Source organism: Pimephales promelas, chromosome 13, assembly GCF_988280905.1.
Source record: "Pimephales promelas chromosome 13, fPimPro1.hap1.1, whole genome shotgun sequence".
Taxonomy (NCBI): Eukaryota; Metazoa; Chordata; class Actinopteri; order Cypriniformes; family Leuciscidae; genus Pimephales; species Pimephales promelas.
Window position 1 is genome coordinate 30,384,194 of NC_142781.1, and position 22,203 is coordinate 30,406,396.

General features: G+C 36.7%; 2 protein-coding genes across 2 annotated transcripts; one reads left to right on the forward strand and one right to left on the reverse strand.

Moving 5' to 3' along the window:
• Nucleotides 1-20: 20 nt before the first annotated feature.
• pomcb (proopiomelanocortin b) lies at nucleotides 21-5,132 on the reverse strand. Its single transcript, XM_039691992.2, has 3 exons — nucleotides 4,902-5,132; nucleotides 3,227-3,346; nucleotides 21-1,400 (listed from the first exon to the last, which is right to left on the reverse strand). Exons 2-3 carry the CDS (start codon nucleotides 3,344-3,346, stop codon nucleotides 930-932), a joined length of 591 nt encoding a protein of 196 aa, XP_039547926.1. The 5' UTR covers nucleotides 4,902-5,132; the 3' UTR covers nucleotides 21-929.
• LOC120493404 (angiopoietin-related protein 7) lies at nucleotides 3,264-21,526 on the forward strand. Its single transcript, XM_039691990.2, has 10 exons — nucleotides 3,264-3,395; nucleotides 5,099-5,134; nucleotides 5,237-5,343; nucleotides 8,103-8,263; nucleotides 11,885-12,391; nucleotides 15,515-15,749; nucleotides 17,420-17,557; nucleotides 19,145-19,361; nucleotides 19,448-19,643; nucleotides 20,545-21,526. The coding sequence occupies exons 5-10, from the start codon at nucleotides 12,047-12,049 to the stop codon at nucleotides 20,689-20,691; spliced, it is 1,278 nt and encodes a 425-aa protein (XP_039547924.1). The 5' UTR covers nucleotides 3,264-3,395; nucleotides 5,099-5,134; nucleotides 5,237-5,343; nucleotides 8,103-8,263; nucleotides 11,885-12,046; the 3' UTR covers nucleotides 20,692-21,526.
• The last annotated feature ends 677 nt before the right edge of the window (nucleotides 21,527-22,203 follow it).

Here is a 22,203-nt window from a genome sequence, read left to right on the forward strand (position 1 = left end):
CACATTAATACACAGCTGGGAACATTGCAAATTCATTTTAATGTAGTTCATGTACAGTATATATTACAGGAAAACTAACCAGCATTTCTGAATCTCTTTGTAAATCCCAGAGATGGTCAGTGCAGTGCTATGTTGAAATAAACTAAACGTCAAGTGATGAGCTTTAATATTTAGTTCATGTGAAAAACCCTGCTAGTCTTCTTTCTCTTTACTTTTTTCACGGGGCAACAACGTTTGATGCCCTTTAAAGGATTAGTTCACCCAAAAATGAAAATGATGTCATTAATGACTCGCCCTCATGCCTCCGTTCATCTTCGGACCACAGTTTATTTTAGATTTAGTCCGAGAGTTTTCTGTCCCTCCATTGAAAATGTATGTACGGTATACTGTCCTTGTCCAGAAAGGTAATAAAGACATCATCAAAGTAGTCCATGTGACATCAGTGGGTTGGGTTAGGTAGAATTTTTTGAATGTTTCTGGTTCTGTTGTGAATCCGCGTTCAGTGACGTAAGACGTCTTATCTTATGCGGCTGAGCTTCGTTTACAGTCTGAGGGAGACGCACGCTGTAAATCTTCACAAACATGTCTATGGATTTTGACATAGAGGAACACTTGCATTTTTTTACCCAGCCATATTTATTTGAACCCGAATAGAGACACATCGTCAGCAGCGTCACTGAACGCGGATCCACAACAGAACCAGAAGACAATACAATGCTGAATAAAGTCGTAGTTCTTGTTATTTTTGGACCAAAAATGTATTTTCGATGCTTCAAAAATGTATTTTCGATGCTTTTCGATGTCTTTCTAACCTTTCTGGACAAGGACAGTATACCGTACATACATTTTCGTATTTCAAACGACTTATATAATAAAGTGATATCTGATTTGTAACCAGGCAACCAATCGGATTGCTGGGGCTCATCTCTTCACCACACCGGAAAGTGCCTTATGAAGCCTCTGTAGCGCTTGTCACGTGGCGAGTTCCAGCGGAAGTGGGTCATGCGATACTTCCCTTTGTTCTTTACATTGTTCCTGTTTTGAACATTGAGCGTGCCGCCCTGCCCTCGCTCCACCCGGACGCTTTCCTCCAACTCCTCTGGTTCCTCCGGCTCCTCCTCCAGAGCGCCGTTAGTGAAGACTTTGACGGGTCGACGCTTGCGGCCCATGGGTTTACCCCAGCGGAAGTGCTCCATGGAGTAAGACCTCCTCTCGTCATTGTGAGTGCTTTCTCCATTGGGGTCTTGAAGTGCGATCGAGTCAGGATACAGAGCAGATAAGAGCAAGCTCAAACTGAGACTCTCCTCCCCAACCTCTTCTTCACTCTTCGGCTGTTCGGATGAAGACACACTTCTGTAATTGGAGGATTCTTGCGCAGATCTGCACTGTCTGACACATAGCTGCACAGTACAAACACACATTAAATATGGATGCAGATTTTGGTAAAGGGATAGGTCACCCAAAAAATTTAATGAGCCCATGATTTACTCACCCTCAAGCCATTCTAGGTGTATATGACGTTCTTCTTTCAGACGAATACAATCTGAGTTATAAAAAAAAAAATGTCCTGGCTCTTCCAAGCTTTAAAATTGCAGTGAATGGCTGTTTCTGTTTTGAAGTCAAGTCCATAAAAGTGCATCCATCCATCATAAAAGTGCATCTATCCATCATAAAAGTGCATCTATCCATCATGGGTATTCTTTATCAGGTATAGATTCACTTTTATGGTGGCTAGATGCACTTTTATGATGTATAGATGCACTTTTTTCAGGTATAGACTCACTTTTATGGTGGATAGATGCACTTTTATGGTGGCTATATGCATTTTTATGATGTATAGATGCACTTTTATAATGTATAGATTCACTTTTATGAAGTATAGATGCACTTTTATGGTGGATAGATGCACTTTAATGAAGTATAGATGCACTTTTATGGTGGATATATAGATGCGATTTGATGATGTATAGATTCACTTTTATGGTTGATGTATGCATTTTTATGATGTATAAATTTACTTTTAAGGTGGATAGATGCACTTTTATGATGTATAGATGCACTTTTTATGATGTATAGAATAGATGCACTTTTTATGATGTATAGATTCACTTTTATGATGTATAGATTCACTTTTATGATGTATAGATGCACTTTTATGATGTATAGATTCACTTTTATGATGTATAGATGCACTTTTATGATGTATAGATTCACTTTTATGATGTGTAGATGCACTTATCAGGTATAGATTCACTTTTATGGTGGATAGATGCACTTTTATGATGTATAGATTCACTTTTATGATGTATAGATGCACTTTTATGATGTATAGATTCACTTTTATGATGTATAGATGCACTTATCAGGTATAGATTCACTTTTATGGTGGATAGATGCACTTTTATGGTGGCTAGATGCATTTTTATGATGTATTGATGCACTTTTATAATGTATAGATTCACTTTTATGATGGTGGATAGATGTGATTTTATGATGTATAGATGCACTTTTATGGTTGATATATGCATTTTTATGATGTATAAATTCACTTTTATGATGGATAGATGCACTTTTATGGACTTGACTTCAAAACAGAAACAGCCATTCACTGCCATTATAAAGCTTGGAAGAGCCAGGACATTTTTTTTTAATGTTACTCCGATTTTATTCGTTTGAAAGAAGAATGTCATACACACCTAGGATGGCTTGAGGGTGAGTAAATCATGGGCTCATTTTAATTTTTCGGTGAAATATTCCTTTAACAAACATTTATGCATTGTACAAAACTTAACAGATTTTTAGTTTATGTGCATTCAAATTGTTCCTTTTGAATCTTTTCGTATGTGTTCATTATACCATAATTGGGGGACTCTCATATTGGAAAGAAAATATTAGAATATAAAATTAAAGTAAGTCTAAAAAAATATGATTTTTCATTTGTGTTCATATTCATATATGATATGTTCATATATAATATTTATTGAGCATCAATATTATATTTATTGAGGATCATGTGACACTGAAGACTGGAGTAATGATACAGAAAAAGCTTTGCATCACAGGAATAAATTGCATTTTAAAATATAAAACAGAAAACAGTTAACTTACAAAGTTTTAATGTATTTTGAATCAAAGCAGCCTTGGTTAGCATAAGAGTAACCACTCCAAACAGTGAGTGTCTATCTTTAAAGTGGTTTTATTAATGCCTTTTTTTAATGCATCTTACCCATTTTTGCTCATTAGATTTAAGGCCCATGCAGTCTATCAAATCCAGGCAGCGGCCGTCTACATATGGGCTGTGAAAACACAAGACTGCTGCAGCCAAAAGCCAGGAAGGACAGAGCATCTGAAAACCAGGAACAAGACAAGATCTCATCATTTCTTCCACCCCTCAGGTATTATTCGCATGACTCAGAAAGGAAAGCTGATAAGAAAATGGCTGAGACTATATATATATTGACTATATATATAAAGTCAAGGGCGAGTTTCATTGCTCAGGTATTTATCTTGAATGGTCTTTGATTTGATTATGCTGAATGAACGAAGTCACTGAATCGCAATGATGGCGTGTGGGAAGGTCGCATACGCTTATAAAGAATGTCTTACTTGTATATGACCAAAATGTTATTTGATTGGTGACATTGAGTTTGACTGTTCAGGGTGTTTAAAAGAAAGAAGAGAAATGAACTTACAGACTTATATCTACTCAGTTCATTCATTTGTACTTGGTCTTTTATGGCTAAGCGAGAGCTTTTGGGGATGACGTCACGGCACGCACGAATCTGTGAGAAAGTGGTCCAATAATATCACACCTCGACGTCAACAGCAGTGTTGTGTCAGGGATGAAAGGAAAGGAAAGGAAATAAACCAGCTCGAGACTCGTCATTACTAAGATTGTCCATGAAAGTCCACAAAAATTGGTTTTGGAAAAGATGATGACTCAGTTTTTGTCTGAAAACACTCAAAAGCCTCTTTTGACTCCGTTATATATTACATTATTTCACAGGGGAAGAAAAAGATCTCAATATTCTCTAGAAACCAGAAAAGTGGATAAAAATTGTTCATTAAATTATTAGATATTGCTTGATGATTCATCTTGGTCAACCACATCCTCGCTTGCAAGTCATCCCCTTTGGGATCCACATCAAATTAATTTGAATAATTATTATTATAAATAGAATGATTAGATGTAATATATTACTTGTGTGTATATTCATATATGCATACATTTATTTCAAAATTGTGTGTAAAAACATTTGAATTTAATAAAGTAGTATGAATAATAATCATTATTTCAAATCTATCATTATTCTACTAATACAGTTTTTTTCTCTTGAATCATGTTTTTGTCAATGAAATTCAATAATAATTGAATAATAATCTTAATACATAATAATAATAATAATAATAATGTTAACACTTTACAATAAGTTAACATTATTAACTACATTAGTTAACATGAACTAACAAAGAACTGCTCTTCTACAGCATTTATAATCTTTTCAAGTTCATTTCATCATTTACTAATACATTATTAAAATCAAAAGTTGTATTTGTTAACATTTTATGAATGCACTGTGAACTAACATGAACAAACTACGATGAGCTGTATTTTTATTAACAAACATCAACATTACGTAAAGTCTTACCATTAATGATAATAATGACATTATTTCCAATAAAATAAGCGATTCTCAGGAACATCGTCAAATATTCAATAGTTTTCGTCTTTAATTCGAATGCATATTGCTTCATTTGCTCTGCATCACATACCTCTAAAAACAGATCAAAAACCAATGGTAAAGTTTAACATTTAAAAGGATAAAATACACATTTTCTGTGCCACTGTCCATAAATAAAGCTTTATAAGCAGATTAATCGTGCTAATTCCATATTCTCACCTTTCTAAATGTGTCGATGAGTTGAAGTTCTGAATCTTCTCTTCTTTGGGTCTCCAGCCCTTATCGAGCTCACCTCCACTGCGCTCGGTTAGCACTTTTCCCCCTGGTGTCTGTGAATGAATCTCTCTCTCTCTGTGTGTGTCTCTCTCTCGTTGTCTTATTTTCTGAATGAGCTCAGTTCTCTTATATACTCACAGGTACATGGCAACCCCTGAAGGCTGGAAGATGATCAGGTGAGTGAGGGGGTGGATCATGCACTGGGGAAATTACTTATAATAAAAACCTTTCCTACTTTTTACATTCCTATCTTTATACTTCTGTTTTTGGCACATTAGGACATCCGCAGGAAGTGGCAGGATGCTGCGTGTCCTTTTGACATACCCGGAAACTAATGGGACGCCGTTTTAGTCAAAATGAAACTCAGATTGGACAGGAAATGAAGGTGAGAGATGACGTCATTTCACATCAGAGATTCTTGTCAGCATCTAGGCAGCGTACAAATCGATCAGACTGACCAGATGTGCATTAGCCAAACTTAATTTCTCGTCTCTCTGTTGTTTCTTTTCTCAATGAAGCCTATTTGTGCCCCAAGGTTCATTAGCAGTGAATGTAATTACTATTGGAGGAAAGGTAATGTTGTGTTGTCGTGGTAACGCATGATAAATCGATTACTCCCTTTTCACTTTCATATGCTTACGTTAGTACACCGAGGAGGAGGGAAACGACTCAAGTGCAATTAAAAACATCATCTTAGCATAGTTTTCAAGGTCTGGAAATACTCTACATTTAATAACTGAAAGATGATTATAAATAGCTTTTTAAGTACAAATGTTAACACAAACTTTGTATTGTTACTTGACACAAAAGAAATGTTAACTAAAATGAAAATATGAAAAAAAATCTAATTTTTGTTAAGTTTAATTTAAAGTAGGCTACTTTAATAACAACAAAAAACTAAATAATTGAATTGTTAATAATAATAAATTTTAAAATATATAGACAAATTCAAATAAAAGCTAAAACACATAACAAAAAGTATAGGGTGAATACTGGTAAAGTGGGACAGTTAAGCTTAATCATTTCTATATTTACATGGATATGTTTTTATTACTAAAAATCAACACTGAATCAATCATTAGCAAGTATGTGATGTATATAAAAAAAGATTTTTTGGCTATGACATCACTTCCAGTGTGTGGCACATCATATTTAACAACCTTGGAGTGAACCATGATGATAAGTAAAATGACATAGCATTCTGAAGTAAATAAAAAAACTCATGAATCATTTGTAATTGTTATATATTTTGTTATAGGATGTAATGGAGATTTAGATTTTTTTTAAATCACATTCATATTAATCTTCTTGGGTTTTTTTTTAATGCGATTTTGACACTGTCCTAGTTTGCTAATAGCGTATTGTTAAACTGGGACAGGGTTTTACTGGCAAAATGGGACAGCCATTCAAGTCATTCTTTCCCTTTTTATATGTCCCTCTTAAATTTAGTTAGTTAGCTAGATATTTCAACAAAGACTGACTTAAACTACTTATACTGAGCTTGCTTGTGATGCTAATGCAGGCACAGTCCAGACTGCCCAAGCTGGCTTCAGGGCTTTTATGGCTTTTATGTACCCAATAAATCCCATGTCTCATTCACATTGGGGTGTATAGCCAAATTTTTTTTTTATAAAATTAAAATAAATAAATTAAACCCATATAAAATGTTGTCGGCAGGTGAGGGAGGGGGTGGGTTGAATCTGTTTTACCTGCACCCCTTCTTAAAAAAAGTGATGTTTATATTATTGTTGTTGTTGTTTATATTGTTATTGTGTATTTCATATTTAAGGCCTACACTTACAGTAAATAACAGTTGAATGTGTTTTAAGTGTCCCAGTTTGCCAATAAAGGTGTCCCAGTTTGACAGTAGAGCCTTGAAAAATGTGGTTTGGGGTCATTGTGTGTTTAAGGAAAAGTCACCCATCCTGTGTTTAATGTTTCTTTCTTTTCTATTGTGTATAGTATAGTAGAGCTCTTAATCTATTTAGAATAGTATCATATGAGTGGCTAATACATTTAGATCATAATAAAAAAGTATGCAGAATATAAATTATCAGAAAGTTTCCCACTTTACCAGTATTCACCCTACATAAAATAAAATGAAATTAACAAACAATATAATAGTATATAATATGATTCTGAAATTACACTGACATGTAGAATTTGAGTTACTGTTACCCACCACGAGCAAAATCCGCACACCGGTGTTAATGTCAAGCCCTGCTGGCCTTCATTCACTAAAAAAAATGTCATTAAACAAGTATTTACAATATAGCCTACCGTCTTTGTGTTGTTCCTACGTTCATTTGAAAATGAACTGTGTCATTATATTTTTACTTTTTTAATCATTAAAGGTTTTACAGCAAAAAGACCACGACCTGAGGGTCGTTTTTAGAATTATATATTAAATGGCCGTGTGTTGGAAACAAAAATAATATCAATAATGTTGTATGCTGCTCGTCTTTCCATACTTCATGTCTGGATTAAAGAATACTCTCCTACTTTAACTCTTTGGCGTGAAAAACTCTTGTCACCCTTACCATACGAAAGATGGCATAATGTAGCTGGATATTTTTGTAAATGATTGGTCTCCCCTTAAAGGGTATTTTGGACATGAATGGCAAACAATAACATGTAATAATATGGACTGAAACTAAGAAATGTATTTTTTTTTTTTTTTTGGATTCCTGTTCGACATTTATGTGCGATACCTGTGTATACATAAAGAAATTGATAATGTCGTTGTAGTAGACCTGCAATTATTATTTATTTGTTATTATTTTATTCTATTTTTTATTTTTCTTGTTGTGGCAAGAGAGAAAAGATGTGAAAATAAACAGTTTAAAAAAAATGGCCGTCTACATCCTAAAAAAGTATAAACTATCAATCAGAGGATCATCATGTAGATGCCTTATAAATGTTATAAAATATGATACAGTGGGCTTTATAAGGTCAAGTGGTGTACATTGAGTGTATTATTAATTTAGTTTTGAATACACAATACCATCAATGCTTTTTCCTAGTACAAATAATTTGGTGCATTCATCTGATGTGATTGTTCAGACCTCAGCATATAGAGTAAGGATAGTCTGAGCTGCTGTTGTTCAGTGCCTGGATTGTCTGTCCTCCCTTTATTCTAATCAGGAATCCAATTACACCGGATTACAAGGATAAGATGCCCACTCTGCAACACATAAGGTGTAGAGAGAGAGAGAGAGAGAGAGAGAGAGAGAGAGAGAGGGGATGGCAGCATACGTCTATATTTCCTCAGAAGACAAACAAAACATCTCCAACAATTGAAGCAGGTAATGAGAAGCCTTGTAACTGTTTCCCTATAGAGTTTGCTTGCATAATCTCTGCCGATGACATCTTTTGTAAAACGTTGATCGTAACTGTGTCAGCTGAGCTTTAACAGCTCTCTAAATAGTTTGAGAAATCTCTCTCATGTGAGATGGTGTGAATCATGAGTCGTGGTGTCATGATAAATCAAATGCCCTCCAAACAAACATTTACTCTAAATTTACACTTGTAATCAAAATGTCACTTCAGATACGTATGATGCTTTATCCATATGATTCATTCTCAGTGTTATTCTTTTTATTAATACTGCAGGACATGAGATTAGAGGCTCTCGGGCATTGCTCTGTAATATGGTTTGGCATATTCAGCATTCCTCTGTTGGATCTAGTGCACTAGGCTTGGGTCAGAGCCACAAGGTGCTTTGGTAGATGTGTTACTTTAGCATTAAAAGGTCTGCTTAAGGTGTATGGGTCAGCTCAAGGCATTTCCTGCGCATTTTTCCTCCTGAGTTCAACTCCAGGAAAGATCGAATACACGTATGTATTGATTTTGTTTTTGTATATACATTCACCTAAAGGATTATTAGGAACACCATACTAATAATGTGTTTGACCCCCTTTTGCCTTCATACGTGGCATTGATTCAACAAGGTGCTGAAAGCGTTCTTTAAAAATGTTGGCCCGTATTGATAGGATAGCATCTTGACGTTGATGGAGATTTGTGGGATGCACATCCAGGGCACGAAGCTCCCGTTCCACCACATCCCAAAGATGCTCTATTGGGTTGAGATCTGGTGACTATTTTAGCACAGTGTCATGTTCAAGAAACCAATTTGAAATGATTCAAGCTTTGCACCATGCATTATCCTGCTGGAAGTAGCCATCAGAGGATGTGTACATGGTGGCCATAAAGGGATGGACATGGTCAGAAACAATGCTCAGGTAGGCCGTGGCATTTAAACGATGCCCAATTGGCACTAAGGGGCTTAAAGTGTGCCAAGAAAACATCCCCAACACCATTACACCACCACCACCAGCCTGTACAGTGGTAAAAAGGCATGATGGATTAATGTTCCCATTTTGTTTACACCAAATTCTGACTCTGTAGACCCTTATTCATCGTCTGGTGTCGTTTAAAGCTCTTTGAAGCCATTTGAGTTTAGTCATGTTCAAGAAACAAGATTAAGAATATTTGATCTTTGTGACATGGCGCATTATCCTGCTGGAAATAGCCATCAGAAGAAAATGGGAACACTGTGGTCATAAAGAGATGGACATAGTCAGCACAGCAACTGTAATCAGGTCAGCTGTGGCGTTTAAATGATACTCAACTGGTACTAAGGAGCCCAAAGTTTACCATTACACCAACAGGAGCCTGAACCACTGATATAAGGGAGGATGGATCCATGCTTTCATGTTGTTTACACCAAATTGTGACCCTCCCTTCTGAATGTCGCAGCATCAGACCAAGAAACATTTTTCCAGTCTTCTATTTTCCAAAATTGAGCCGGTGTGAATTTTAGCCTCAGTTTCCTGTTCTCAGCTGACCGGCGGTGTGTCTTCTGCTGCTGCTGTAGCTCCTCTGCTTCAAGGTTGGTTGTATTGTGCGTTCAGAGATGCTCTTCTGCACCTCGGTTGTAACAAGTGGTTATTTGAGTTACTGTTTGTCTTTCTATCAGCTCAAACCAGTCTGGCCATTCTCCTCTGACCTCTGGCATCAACAAGGCATTTTCACCCATAGGACACCAGGATATTTTCTCTTTTTCTGACCCTTCTCTGTAAACCCTAGAGATGGTTGTGTGTGGATATCCCTGTAGATCAGCAGTTTATGAAATACTCAGATCAGCCTGTCTTGGACCAACAACTATGCCATGTTTAAAGTCAAATCACATTAAGGCTGCATTTACACTGCAGGTCTTGATGCCCAAATCCGATTTTCTGACTCTATCCGATTTTTTTTGACGACCTACTTACATCATCTTTTAAAAGTGATCCATATCCGATTTTTGCATTCACACTACACACTGCTGAAACTACCAAATGCAGACGTTCTGATGGTTCTGAACTGGGAAATTAAGCAAAACAGCACGAAATTCAATGGATGCAGATGCGAATTAAAATTATCCAGTGTTTTCTTTTCACAATATTTCAGTAAGTCATCAAAACTCGTACGGCAGAGAAAAAAAAAGAGGAGGCTCTGGCCATGAGCACTTAAAACGGTGCCTCATATCTTGTGAAATGTCTTCAAAAACGGATATTTCTGTAACAACCCTGCATTTTTGCCTGCACTCTTCACCCCAAGCACTCAAAAGACATGAAACCTCCGCATTGCTCCACTGTGTGTATCCTTTCTTCCATCGCGCGGTTCGCGCCTATAATCGCGCAGTTTTTAATGACGCGTGACTCGCATTTACTGGGGAATATCCGATTTGTCTGCTTACATGGCACACGCAAATGCACGTATCTGATTCATATCCGATTTTATTACCACATATGAATGAGGCCTGAATCCAACCCGATCTCACGGGAATTCGTACGAATTTTACGAGGTGGCTAATTCGTAACAATTCACACGACCTCAGTCGTACAAATTAGTACGATTTTTGCTAAATCGTACATATTTTACGAATTGGCCAATTCGTATGAATTCGTACGAATGACCTACCCCTGACCCCGCCCCTAAACATAACCGTCACGTGGGTTTAGACAAATCGTATGAATTCGCACGAGTGAGGTCGTACGAATTAGTACGAATTAGCCACTTTTTAATCACTCGTACGAATTCGTACGAATTGGTCGTGAGATAGGGTAGGAATCCGATCTGAGAAAATCGGAATCCATGCATTTTTTCCTGCTTAACACGTTCACCGGTCATATCCGATCTGTGCCAGAGGAAAAAATCGGATTTAATAATAATAATAATAATAATAATACATTTTATTTCAGGGCGCCTTTCAAGACACCCAAGGACGCCTTACAGAGAAAAGTTAAAACAGAACATTAAAACTAGCCAAAAATAATATCAATATAAAATCAAGTTGGTACAATCAAAAAATAAAATAAAGTCTCAATGAAAATCTAAGTAGAATAAGCTAGTCTGAACAGATGAGTTTTAAGTTGAGATTTGAATTGAGGAAGAGAGTCTATTTGACGGATGTGAAATGGGAGAGAATTCCACAGACGTGGTGCAGAACGGCTAAAGGCTCTAGCCCCCATGGTGCTCTTTCTGAATGTTGGAACAGATAAAATACCAGCAGTGGAGGAGCGAAGTGTTCGAGGAGGATTGTATGGAAGAAGCAGATCAGAGAGGTATGAAGGGGCCAGATCATGGAGAGCTTTGAAGGTTAACAGAAGAACTTTGTAATTGATCCGGTAAGGTACAGGAAGCCAATGGAGCTGAATAAAAATCGGTGTGATGTGGTCATTTGGGTCACTTGAACCATGCAGTGTGTAAACGAGACCTTTAGTCCCCACTTCAGCAGATCGTCTTGACCATGTCTACATGCCTAAATGAATTGGGTTGCTGCCATGGGACTAGCTGATTAGATATTTGCGTTAAAAAGCAGATGAACAGGTGTAATAAAGTGGCTGGGGAGTGTAGTTTAATATTTCTGGTTTTGTTTTCAGGTGAATTGCATTGGAAAAGTTGACAACTGAGTCGTAGATCGTGTTCCTCTGTGACAAGCTCTTCCCAAGACTTGAGACTGGAGGTCAGAGAGCTTGTACCCTGGCCTTCTCCCCCAGGGTCCTTCCAACGAGGCGGGAAGGGGGGTCAGCCGAAGCGATCACATGGAGGACAGGCTTCTCTCGCCCCTTTTGCTGGCCATATTGTTTCTGGCAACATGTGCGAGCGATGATGGCCACTCAACGCAAACACATCAGGTCAGTACGGCTCAGTGTGGCGAATACAGCAACCAGGTCCTGGAGGACGGTATGTGCCGAATCATGGCCACTTTGCCCCAAATGGACGACCAGCGGTGCCCGGACATGTTCCGCTGTACGGATGAGGTTTCATACTGGCTTCATGAGAATGAGGAACGCAAACAGCAGATTCTAGCCCTGCGGGAGACAGTGTCCGAACTTCAGGAGGAGCTTCGCAACCACCGCCATCGAGTCAAAGTGTTAGAACTACAAGTGAGTCCTATATGTCCTGATTCAATGTATCTAACGACAATGTAAAATAAATATTGTTGGTTTAACTTAAAAAAAAAAATGAAGTAACCTGGTTGCCTTAAAATTTTACGTTAATTGAAATGGAAAAATTGAGTTAATACAATGAAGGAAATTGATTTAATCACCAGAAACTCAAAATATGATGTTATCTGAACGACATAATTTATTTAAGTTGATTTGACAAAACGAAAAAGTTTGTAATTACAAATCAGGAAAATATTTTTTTTACAGTGTTTGGGACTGACTGATTCATCATAAGCTGTTGGAGAAATATTATACAATTAAGATAAGATATTTATAACAATAATTCTTAATTAATTGTTTAATTATCTTAATTTTGTGCATCAGTATCTGTTTTTTGTTCTGCTCTTCATCAGAATTCATGGGTACGGCAAAGGAATACAAAAATCAGTATGACCTGTGCCTGACTCAATGCCTTTAATAACCAGTGGGTCAAACTTTTTCTCATTCCCTGATTAAATTTGGGAACATTTGGTGTGGCCTGACCTGTTCTCGCTTCTTCTATTTAAAGGACTTCCCATCTAAACAGTAAGGCAGAGGTGTAAAAAGTATATCTAAAAAAACATATTTGAGTAAAAGCAGAGACCTTACAGTGAAAATGACTTCCTTACAAGTCACCATTTCCAATATCACTTGAGTAAAAGTCATATAGTATCTTATTTTAACAATACTTATTTTACTTGTACTAAATGTAGGCTCAGAATTGCATAAGTTCTCCACACTTAAAATGCATGCCAGTGAAAAACAAGAAATAGTTTTTTTTGTGAGGAGAGCAATCACTACTCTCTAAAACTGAACACCTCAATACTGCAATAAATCAGTCAATACAACAGCCTCTTAAACGTCTACAGACACTCAAGTCTCAGTTAAAGTTTAGGACTCATCTCACACTGTATATGAAAAACATGCGATTCTACCTGTTAATGCACTCACTTTCGTGTAAAGTTGTTTGGGTGAGGAAAGGCAAAATGTACAAGATACAGTACCTTCAATGTCCTGTGGATGGCGATATTGCTTATTTTCTAGCAGAAATAAACTGCTGCAGAAAAAGTTAGGTACCACGCTAAATGTAACGAGTATTTGCATTAGTAATTATGAATGTATTGGAGTAAATAACAAATATATTTATTTAAAAAGTAGTCAACACATGCAGAGAGTAAAAGTTGCTAACATCTTTGATATATTAAAGTACAAAGTAGCAAAAAAGATACTTAAAGGTATTATTGTTTTGGTTGTAGCTTTACCCTTTAATAGACAGGGTACTTCCTAGAACAACAGCAACCATAAAGAAATGAACCTTCACAATAGATAATTCTTTACAGTCAACTCTGTTAGATGGCAATTTATCTGTTGGATAAAATACAACTCTCTCACCTGTTGAGTAATAATAACGCCATCTCCTCTTGGCTTTTACTACATTTTAAATCCCTCAGTCTTTGCCATCTCTGAAACGCCAAACTAATGTTGAATCTTGTTTTATTACGAGCTCTGTCATGTTCTCTTTTTGTCGGCACTCTCCTCTGTTTGGCTTTTGTTTAAAACGAGATTTAGCTGCTCCATGTCAATCTTTCTCACTCGTTGTGACGACTAAAAAATGTCGCTCTTACATCATACGCGCATCAGAGTAGCCGGATCAACTTTCCTCTATTTACGGATATGACGAGACACACGGGCACGTGACGTATGTACACAATTTCCCACGAGAACCATCCCTAAAATATAAACTGTTATTATAGGCTTACCATAGTGAATCAGGGTAAGTTAAAAACACGTTTTGGAAGAAGGATTGATGACTCTATTAAATTTTGGAAATTTGAATCAACAGTGTATCGTTAAGTACAGTAACTAATAACATTTACACCACTGCAATAAGGTACTTTCTGATTGACTGAGAGTTTATCGGAAATAAATCATGTCACAACTATTGAACAGCATGCAACAAATGGTAGATTATACAAATAATGACAACAAAAGAAATCTGTCAAAAATGTAGTGTAGTCCAAAATAAGTACAGATTTTTTTAATGACAACATTCTGTGTGAAAAAGTTAGTTACACTAACAAAATTTAGCGATGATACAACTTAAAGGGGTGGTAAAGTATGATTTCACTTTTCTAACTTTAGTTACTGTGTAATGTTGCTGTTTGACGAGCTCTTACAACCCCGCCCTCTGCACCAGCTCATTTGCATTTAAAGGGCCAGACACAAAACGGTGCTTTTTTTGCAAACCCTCAAAAAGTGACAACTTTAACATGCTAGAGTATATAAAAATATCTGTGGGGTCACACACACACACACACACACACACACACACACACTGAGGACATCAGACATTTATTTTACATCTTTTGAAAATGGCATTTTACCACCCCTTTAACTGTAGCTCAGCTGGTTTCAAATCATTGCTTTTGCAGTAATTTCACACATTTTTGAATGTCCTGTTGTACTGTGGATGCATCTTTACTGCCTTGCGAGCTGCGGTAATCAAACAAACTTAACTTCCGGCTCTCTCATGTGTAGCGCTGGAACATCCTATCCAGTCCATGGAGTGCCATGTCTACATGAATTTCAGTACATTTCAAAGCATTATTGGTACCATGGTACCACTACTGTACTTTTTGTAATTATTTGAAGTTCCTTGGACTACTATGTAAATCCCATATTTACATACGGTATATCATAACTGTTCAGTACCATGGTATACTTTAAAGTATTACCCCTTCGAGCGCTTCTGTCGCTCCGGCCAAGTCGGCTTGATGTTTTCAGCCTAAAGTCTCCTTGACCCGAAGGCTAATGAGATTAACACAGGAGACCTTACCTCTCTCCACGTGCCTTCATTAGTATGCACCCTTAAGCTCTTCATGCTGTTTAAATGAGGGGATGATTCACACTCACACGGACTGATCCTGTCTACCTCTCCCTCTCTCCTGCCCTTTCATGCAAACCCACAATACGCTGCAGCCACTTGAGAAGGCCCTCATTCTGCAAAGCTAATGGGAATTGTTCTTCACATCACTTTTTTTGATTGCGAGTCGTGATGTTTGTCTGTTTGGCCTCTCACAGAGTGAAGAGAAGAACCGCAATAGTTCATCTATTGAGCAGCGCTTGCATGAGCTGGAAGATCATTACGCCGAGGCCACGACCCTGTTGCACATCCAGGGCTCCTTGATCTACGACCTCCAGGCACAGATCCAAAACCTTTCCCTGCTGGTGGAAAAAGTCCGACGTAACCCCGGCTGCATGATCAACATAGTCCGCACCAGCCCTCTGCTCAGCGCTCAGGAAGCCCTGCATCCCGGTAGGCCACATCTGCGGATTTTGAAAAGCGAATTTTTTTTAAGCTGTATGGTTATGTCCCAACCAAAACAACCAGGACTAGTGAGTTGTTCTTATAAAGTTTCAGATAAAAAACAAATTTACTCACCGTCATGTCATTTCCAACCCATAAGGGTTTAGTTAATCTGCGAAAAACACAAAAATATTTTTAATGAAATCCCAAAACTCTGGCGGTTCAAAACATTTATAAAGAGATTGTACATTTTTTACATTTTCAATCCAAGTCTTCAGAAGAGATTGCTTTATATAAACAGATTTTATTCTCAAATAAACATTAATCATTGATCATGCAGAGAGAGCAGTGCTTCTCAATATGAAGGGTGCATATCATTTAAAGGATACTTGTTTCACGTCCTTCGGCTTATTTTGAAGGATGCATCGATCGAGTGTATCCCTTGCGTCCTCCAATCACCCACAATCCTTTGCACACATTCCAATTTCAGAAAAAAATTATCGGAAAATAAAATGACCCTGAGCTCGTCCAGTTTTTTGGTCATAAAGGCCATTCCACTGAATGGGGGCCATTTGCTTGTAACTCTACCAAATAATCTTTTTTAAAACTGAATCTAATAACACATATGTTTAACTATTCAAAGTATGTTTTAGTCCATCTCAGGTAACTTTATTTAAGTTTTTACAAGCTTTTTTAAGTGGAAGATGCATTTTTCTCAGTCCTGTTACCAAAAAAAAAAAAAAAAATACTCCAGGAGAAATTGCTGGTCTCATGTTCAAGAAATTGATCTCTGTATATGTAAAAAAAAAGTATATGTGCATGGAAGGTGACTCAAACCTCAAGTTTATCTTTTTTTTCTTTTTTAATAACCAAGTGTATTAAACAATGGACAATGGAAGGGTACAAATGCCCCTGGTGATTTCTATCACGGGGGAACTTCAAAATCAGGTGAATAGTATTATTATATACTAATAAATCAACTAAGGCTACATCCACATTAATCCCGGACTTTTTTTTTTTTTTTTTTTTGAGGATTTTAATCATTAAATTGTAGTGTTAGAGAGTGGGGACAGGTAACAAATGTTGTTCAGTGTTTTAATTATATTTTTTAAATTTGCAGTTAGATTAAAGTGTAGGACACTTGGCTTAATAATTAAATGTATTTTAGAGTTTTTTCTGCATTTTCCTGCAAATTTGTACATTTAATGTCCTGATGATGAACAGCCTGTTTGGGTTTCAATACAGTTTTCAATAGATTGCCTACTCTCTTTTTTTTTTTCATTTCTTGCTCCTGTTTCTTCTTTTGGTATTTTGAAGTAGTACTTACAATACCGGTTACGGTCCACCAGCGTGAAATGTGAATACTTGTAATATTTACCCCGATCTTAAGATTTTGTTCAGGAGTGTATCTCTATTGTGTTTCGGAGATTCACCAATTTCTAATGGGTTTAGATCGACATGAGGGTGAGTAAATTCTGAAATTTTTAGTCATTTTTGGGGCGAGCTATCAAGTTTTTGACTATAGAATCATGGTGAGTTACTGACATGAACCAACAGATGGTGACAAATCATAGCACAGTTTATCAGACAGAATCCGAAGTTTAATAAGAACTGCAATCGCTCTCATATATCAATGTTTTGGCTTATATTTATGTGTTTTATGTGTTTTTTCACTCCAGAGGTGCAGCATGTCAGGAACTGCCCCATCGACTGCGCTTCCATCTACTATAATGGAGTGCGTCGTTCTGGGATCTACACTGTTGTGCCCTCACTGGGGGCCATGCCTGTGGAAGTCTACTGTGATATGGACACTGACAGTACGAAACCACACAACACAGGCAATCATGACTGTCCAGGACTCAACAATGAGGATGAGCCCAGTGCTTTGTGCCAGTAGATGCCACTTTTGCTGATAATTTACTCACCCCCATGTCATCCAAGATGTCCATGTCATTCTTTCTTCAGTCGAAAAGAAATTAAGGTTTTTGATTAAAAATATTCCAGGATTTTCTCCATATAATGGACTTCAATGGGAACCAAATGGTTCAAGGTCCAAATGAGAGTTTCAGTACAAACTGCAAACTGTTCAAAGGGCTTTAAACGACACCAGACGATGAATAAGGTTCTTATCTAGGACCCTTCGAGTCATGACTCGAAAAAAGATTTGTTCATTTTGATGAACGAGTTTGAACAGGAGAGTCATGAACGCTCATCACAGAACAGAGCAAGGCGAGCATTTGTGCTTATAAAACTTAAACTTTTGTTATTTATTCTTAAATGACCGATATATTCGCTAGATAAGACCTTTATTCATCGTCTGGTGTCATTTAAAGCCCTTTGAAGCTGCACTGAAACTCTCATTTGGACCTTGAATCGTTTGGTTCCCACTTCCCAGTAAAGTGTATTATATGGAGAAAATCCTGGAATGTTTTCATCAAAAACCTTCATTTCTTTTCGACTGAAGAAAGAAAGACATGGACATCTTGGATGACATGGGGGTGAGTAAATTATCAGTAAAAGATTTTTTTTAAAGTGAACTACTCCTTTAATGCAAACCTATTTGAATTTCTATGGCACATTGACATATAAAGATTATGCATAACTATATTGTGTTTTTATGTTAACGAAATATTACTAAAAATTCAACTAGAATTATGTGGTTTTGTCATTTTATTAGCATGTTTTTAGCATTATTTTTTATTTCAGTTTTCAGTACTTGTTTTTAATTATTAAAACAGTACAAAAAAATTGTATTGCTTCAACTTAAACTTATTCCAATTCATTATTTCCAAGTTTTTCTAATATCCATGTTGTTTAAGTTTTCAAATAAATTTATATTTTATTTCAGCTTTATTTCAAATAATAGTTTTTAGTAGTTTTAGTTAACGATAACCACCCCGATAGATACATTAGTTTTTTTATGCTTGGACCAGTGAACAAGCTCAAATCTGAACGTTTGCAGTTCACACCCACTAAAATATTAGACTTTTTTTTTTTTTTTTTGCTAGAAATCTGCTGTGGGTGAATCATTGTTTTATTTTTACATTGTTTATTGGACAATTTTGTGACTTACCACAGCAAATGAAAATCCGGTAATGGACATCTAAATGATTTCCCTTTTTATGTCTTCTGAGACTTTTTGTGCTGAAATTGCACCAGTGGGGCACATGAGGAACATCTCAGAGGCTAAAAATAGCATGTGCAATCTTTTTTTGATGACCTGCAAAACACTATAGTATAATTTCTGTGGTCATAAGATGAAACCTAAATTATCTGCCGTGTCCATTAAACTCATAACAAAAAATTTGATTGTTGAATGCTTGTACGTATACCCATTTTACATTTTCTCCCCAATAGAAGCATTAACTTGATCATTCAAGCACATGCATATTGTCATATCTCAGGTGGCGGTTGGACTGTGATCCAGCGTAGGCAAGATGGCTCCGTGAACTTTGACCGCAGCTGGAAGGAGTATAAGGAAGGCTTTGGAGACCTGCACACTGAATACTGGCTGGGAAATGAGCACATCCATGACCTGACCAGCCAGGGAGACTATATGCTCCGTATCGACCTGGAGGACTGGAGCGGGAAACACAAGCACGCTGTTTATCAGAAATTCAGGTGAGGCAGTGACTAAACATCAAACCCTCGATGAATATCAGCATTGTGCTTGCGAGGAATCCGTGTTTTTTTCTGTGCCTTTGCAGTGTGGAGGACGAGGCCACTCAGTACCGTGTGCATGTGACGGGCTTCAGCGGGACAGTGGAGGACTCCTTCAGCTGGTACCATGACAAGCAGGGCTTCAGCACACCCGACACGGGCAACATCTGTGCCGAGATCTCCCACTCCGGCTGGTGGTATAACCAGTGTTTCTATGCAAACCTCAATGGCATCTACTACAAGGTGTGATGTGGCCTATTGGTTAACTGTTAACCGAAAGGTTGTAGGTTTAAAGGGATAGTTCACTTTGAAATGAATTTTTGGTATGTTTTAGCTTACCCCACTTTTTTTTTTTCTGTTTTGGCCATTCATTTACACGTCAACAGCATTTTGGAGGCCTGAAAACGCTAAATCTGCGAATTCATGAAAACTGTGACGTCGTGTGGATGCGTATTACGTGTTCAATACTTAGGCGCATAGTCTTTTTTAGAATACAATGCTTTTAATCGTTTTCGCAGATCTGTGACAAATTTGTTTTATGTGCGCGAAAAACTGGAGTTTGGTTTGGTTTTTTTATTTAATTATATCAAGAAAGCCTTAAAACATAAAAACAAAAGGCATCGAAATATAATCGAGGATTAAAACACAATAAAGTCCAGGACTTATTTCCATTGTGGTCCTCTTACACATAACGTCAAGACAGGACAAAGGAGGAAAGGTATATAATATATATATATATATTCAAAAACATTTAAAACTTGTCTAATTTTCTATATATATATTTTTTAGAAACATGCTAACATAAAGTCATGATAGTCCACAAAAGTCTGCTCTGTTTTATGGAATTCTTGTCACATGAACAACAAGATGGCTTTTTGCAAAAAAAATAAATAAATAAATTCTAAAGAGATAAATAATACAAGATTATTATGCTAAATATATCGGCATACAAACTCACTAGACCACAAAAATCCCAAAATAAATTTGAATCAAGAAAATCATAATCATCATAAAAGATGTGGATTCAATTGATTGTCTGAATAAATAGATGCATAGATTTAAAAAGTGACAAAGTATATAGACATCCTCACATTTAATGATCTTTGATGACGTCTGAGTGGTGTTGTGTCATCCTGATCGACAGGGCGGCCGCTACTCTCCGAAGGGGAAGAACCCTCTTGGTCCGGACGGTATCGTTTGGTACACCTGGAAAGATTCTGATTATTACTCTTTGAGGAAGGTCAGCATGATGATCCGACCCAAAACCTTCCGACAGCATCTGTCACCCTGAATCGGGCCCGACCAATGAGCTCGGGCTCATGATGTCAACCAGCCAATCACAGTTTATACCAAAGAGTGAAGACTAGTGAAGGACTGCTGCTAAAACAGGAAAGTCAGTGTTTGCCATTCAGTACATGCCTATATTTTATATACCCATGGTTTTAACATTTTGTTGACTTATTTTATAAATGTGTATTAAAGTAGATCTCCCTTTTACTAAAATAGCAACAATCATCCCACTGCAGTTTCTTAAACAACTGGGATGGCATCACCGTAATGACCCCAAACTCTTTAGTCCTTTTCTTTTGAAATTTAAAATATATGTTTAAAATATTGCATAATCATGTAGACTCCCCTACATTATCACATTTACAATCGGGTCATGGGGTCGATACGACCCCAAAATCGGCTTTTACTTAAAGCTACACTGTGTAACTCTTTTAGTTTATTCTTAGCTAAAAACACTTAGTTCTTTCTAAAATATATGTGCTCATTAATGTATATTTACTTCGTTTAAGTAATAAAGTATTCTCGTGAGTGTATAATATGCCATTGAAAATACATACGGGTAAGGGGTTCTAATGTCAGTCGCCATGTTGCCCCTACATCTTGAAAGTAGATTAGCCAAAGAGGGACATACCTGTTAATTCAAGCTTCGCCTTTCTAATATTCACTAATATTACTGGATTATACATTTTCACCACTAGATGGGGGTAAAATCACACAGTGTAGCTTTAACCCCCTCAGACCTGAATCATGTTTCAAGTTTCTGAAAAATATAAAAGTACATTTTCCCAGCTCAAGAGGATTCTATTAATGAAAACAAATGATTTATATATATATATATATATATATATATATATATATATATAATTGCTTTCATTGTGATTTTTTTGGACATCAGGTCAAAACAGGTGTACTTCCCAAAAATGTACCAACATGAAATAAATTAATAAACATAAAAGTTGTTTGTCTATACTTTAAGCTTTTTCTCAAGGTAAAAAAAAATTCCAGCAGTATACCATTTCAACTATAATTTTGAGGTTTTTGTTTTACAGATTGCACATTGTTTGTAACAAACTAAATATATTCGAATCAATAAATCATTTTCAGTGTGCATCTTTCTTTTTTTAGAACAAAAACTTGAACATTATAACATTACAACTTTAATTGTAAGGTTTTTCCTTTATATTGTACATTTGTTTATTCATAACAAAATAAACCTAGGAATCAATCAATGCATTCATGTTAGAGTCAATTCCTGTGTGCATCCTGTGTTTTCTTGTATTTTTACAGTACTGGCAGGACGGTTGCCAGCACCCATTTGTCCACTCTCCCGCTAAACTCAAGTCCACCTTCATTGTTGTGTTAGGTAGGCAGGTTTTTTTTTTTTTGTGTTCATTTTTTTCCTGTCACTGTTCAGGCTCTTTTATTCAATATGACAGAAACAACAGCTCAATAACCCTTTTATCTAAAGGCTTAATTTATGTCCCGTAGACCAGTCCACTACATTACGATTGCA

Bases quoted from the DNA above. Each gene is read 5' to 3' on its own strand.
- LOC120493404 (XM_039691990.2), top strand. From the start codon at position 12,047: ATGGAGGACAGGCTTCTCTCGCCCCTTTTGCTGGCCATATTGTTTCTG. The intron at 19,362-19,447 runs GTGAGGCAGTGA...GTGCCTTTGCAG, and splicing joins GCTGTTTATCAGAAATTCAG to TGTGGAGGACGAGGCCACTC. The intron at 19,644-20,544 runs GTGTGATGTGGC...CCTGATCGACAG, and splicing joins TCAATGGCATCTACTACAAG to GGCGGCCGCTACTCTCCGAA.
- pomcb (XM_039691992.2), bottom strand. From the start codon at position 3,346: ATGCTCTGTCCTTCCTGGCTTTTGGCTGCAGCAGTCTTGTGTTTTCAC. The intron at 1,401-3,226 runs GTAAGATGCATT...TGTACTGTGCAG, and splicing joins AATCTAATGAGCAAAAATGG to CTATGTGTCAGACAGTGCAG.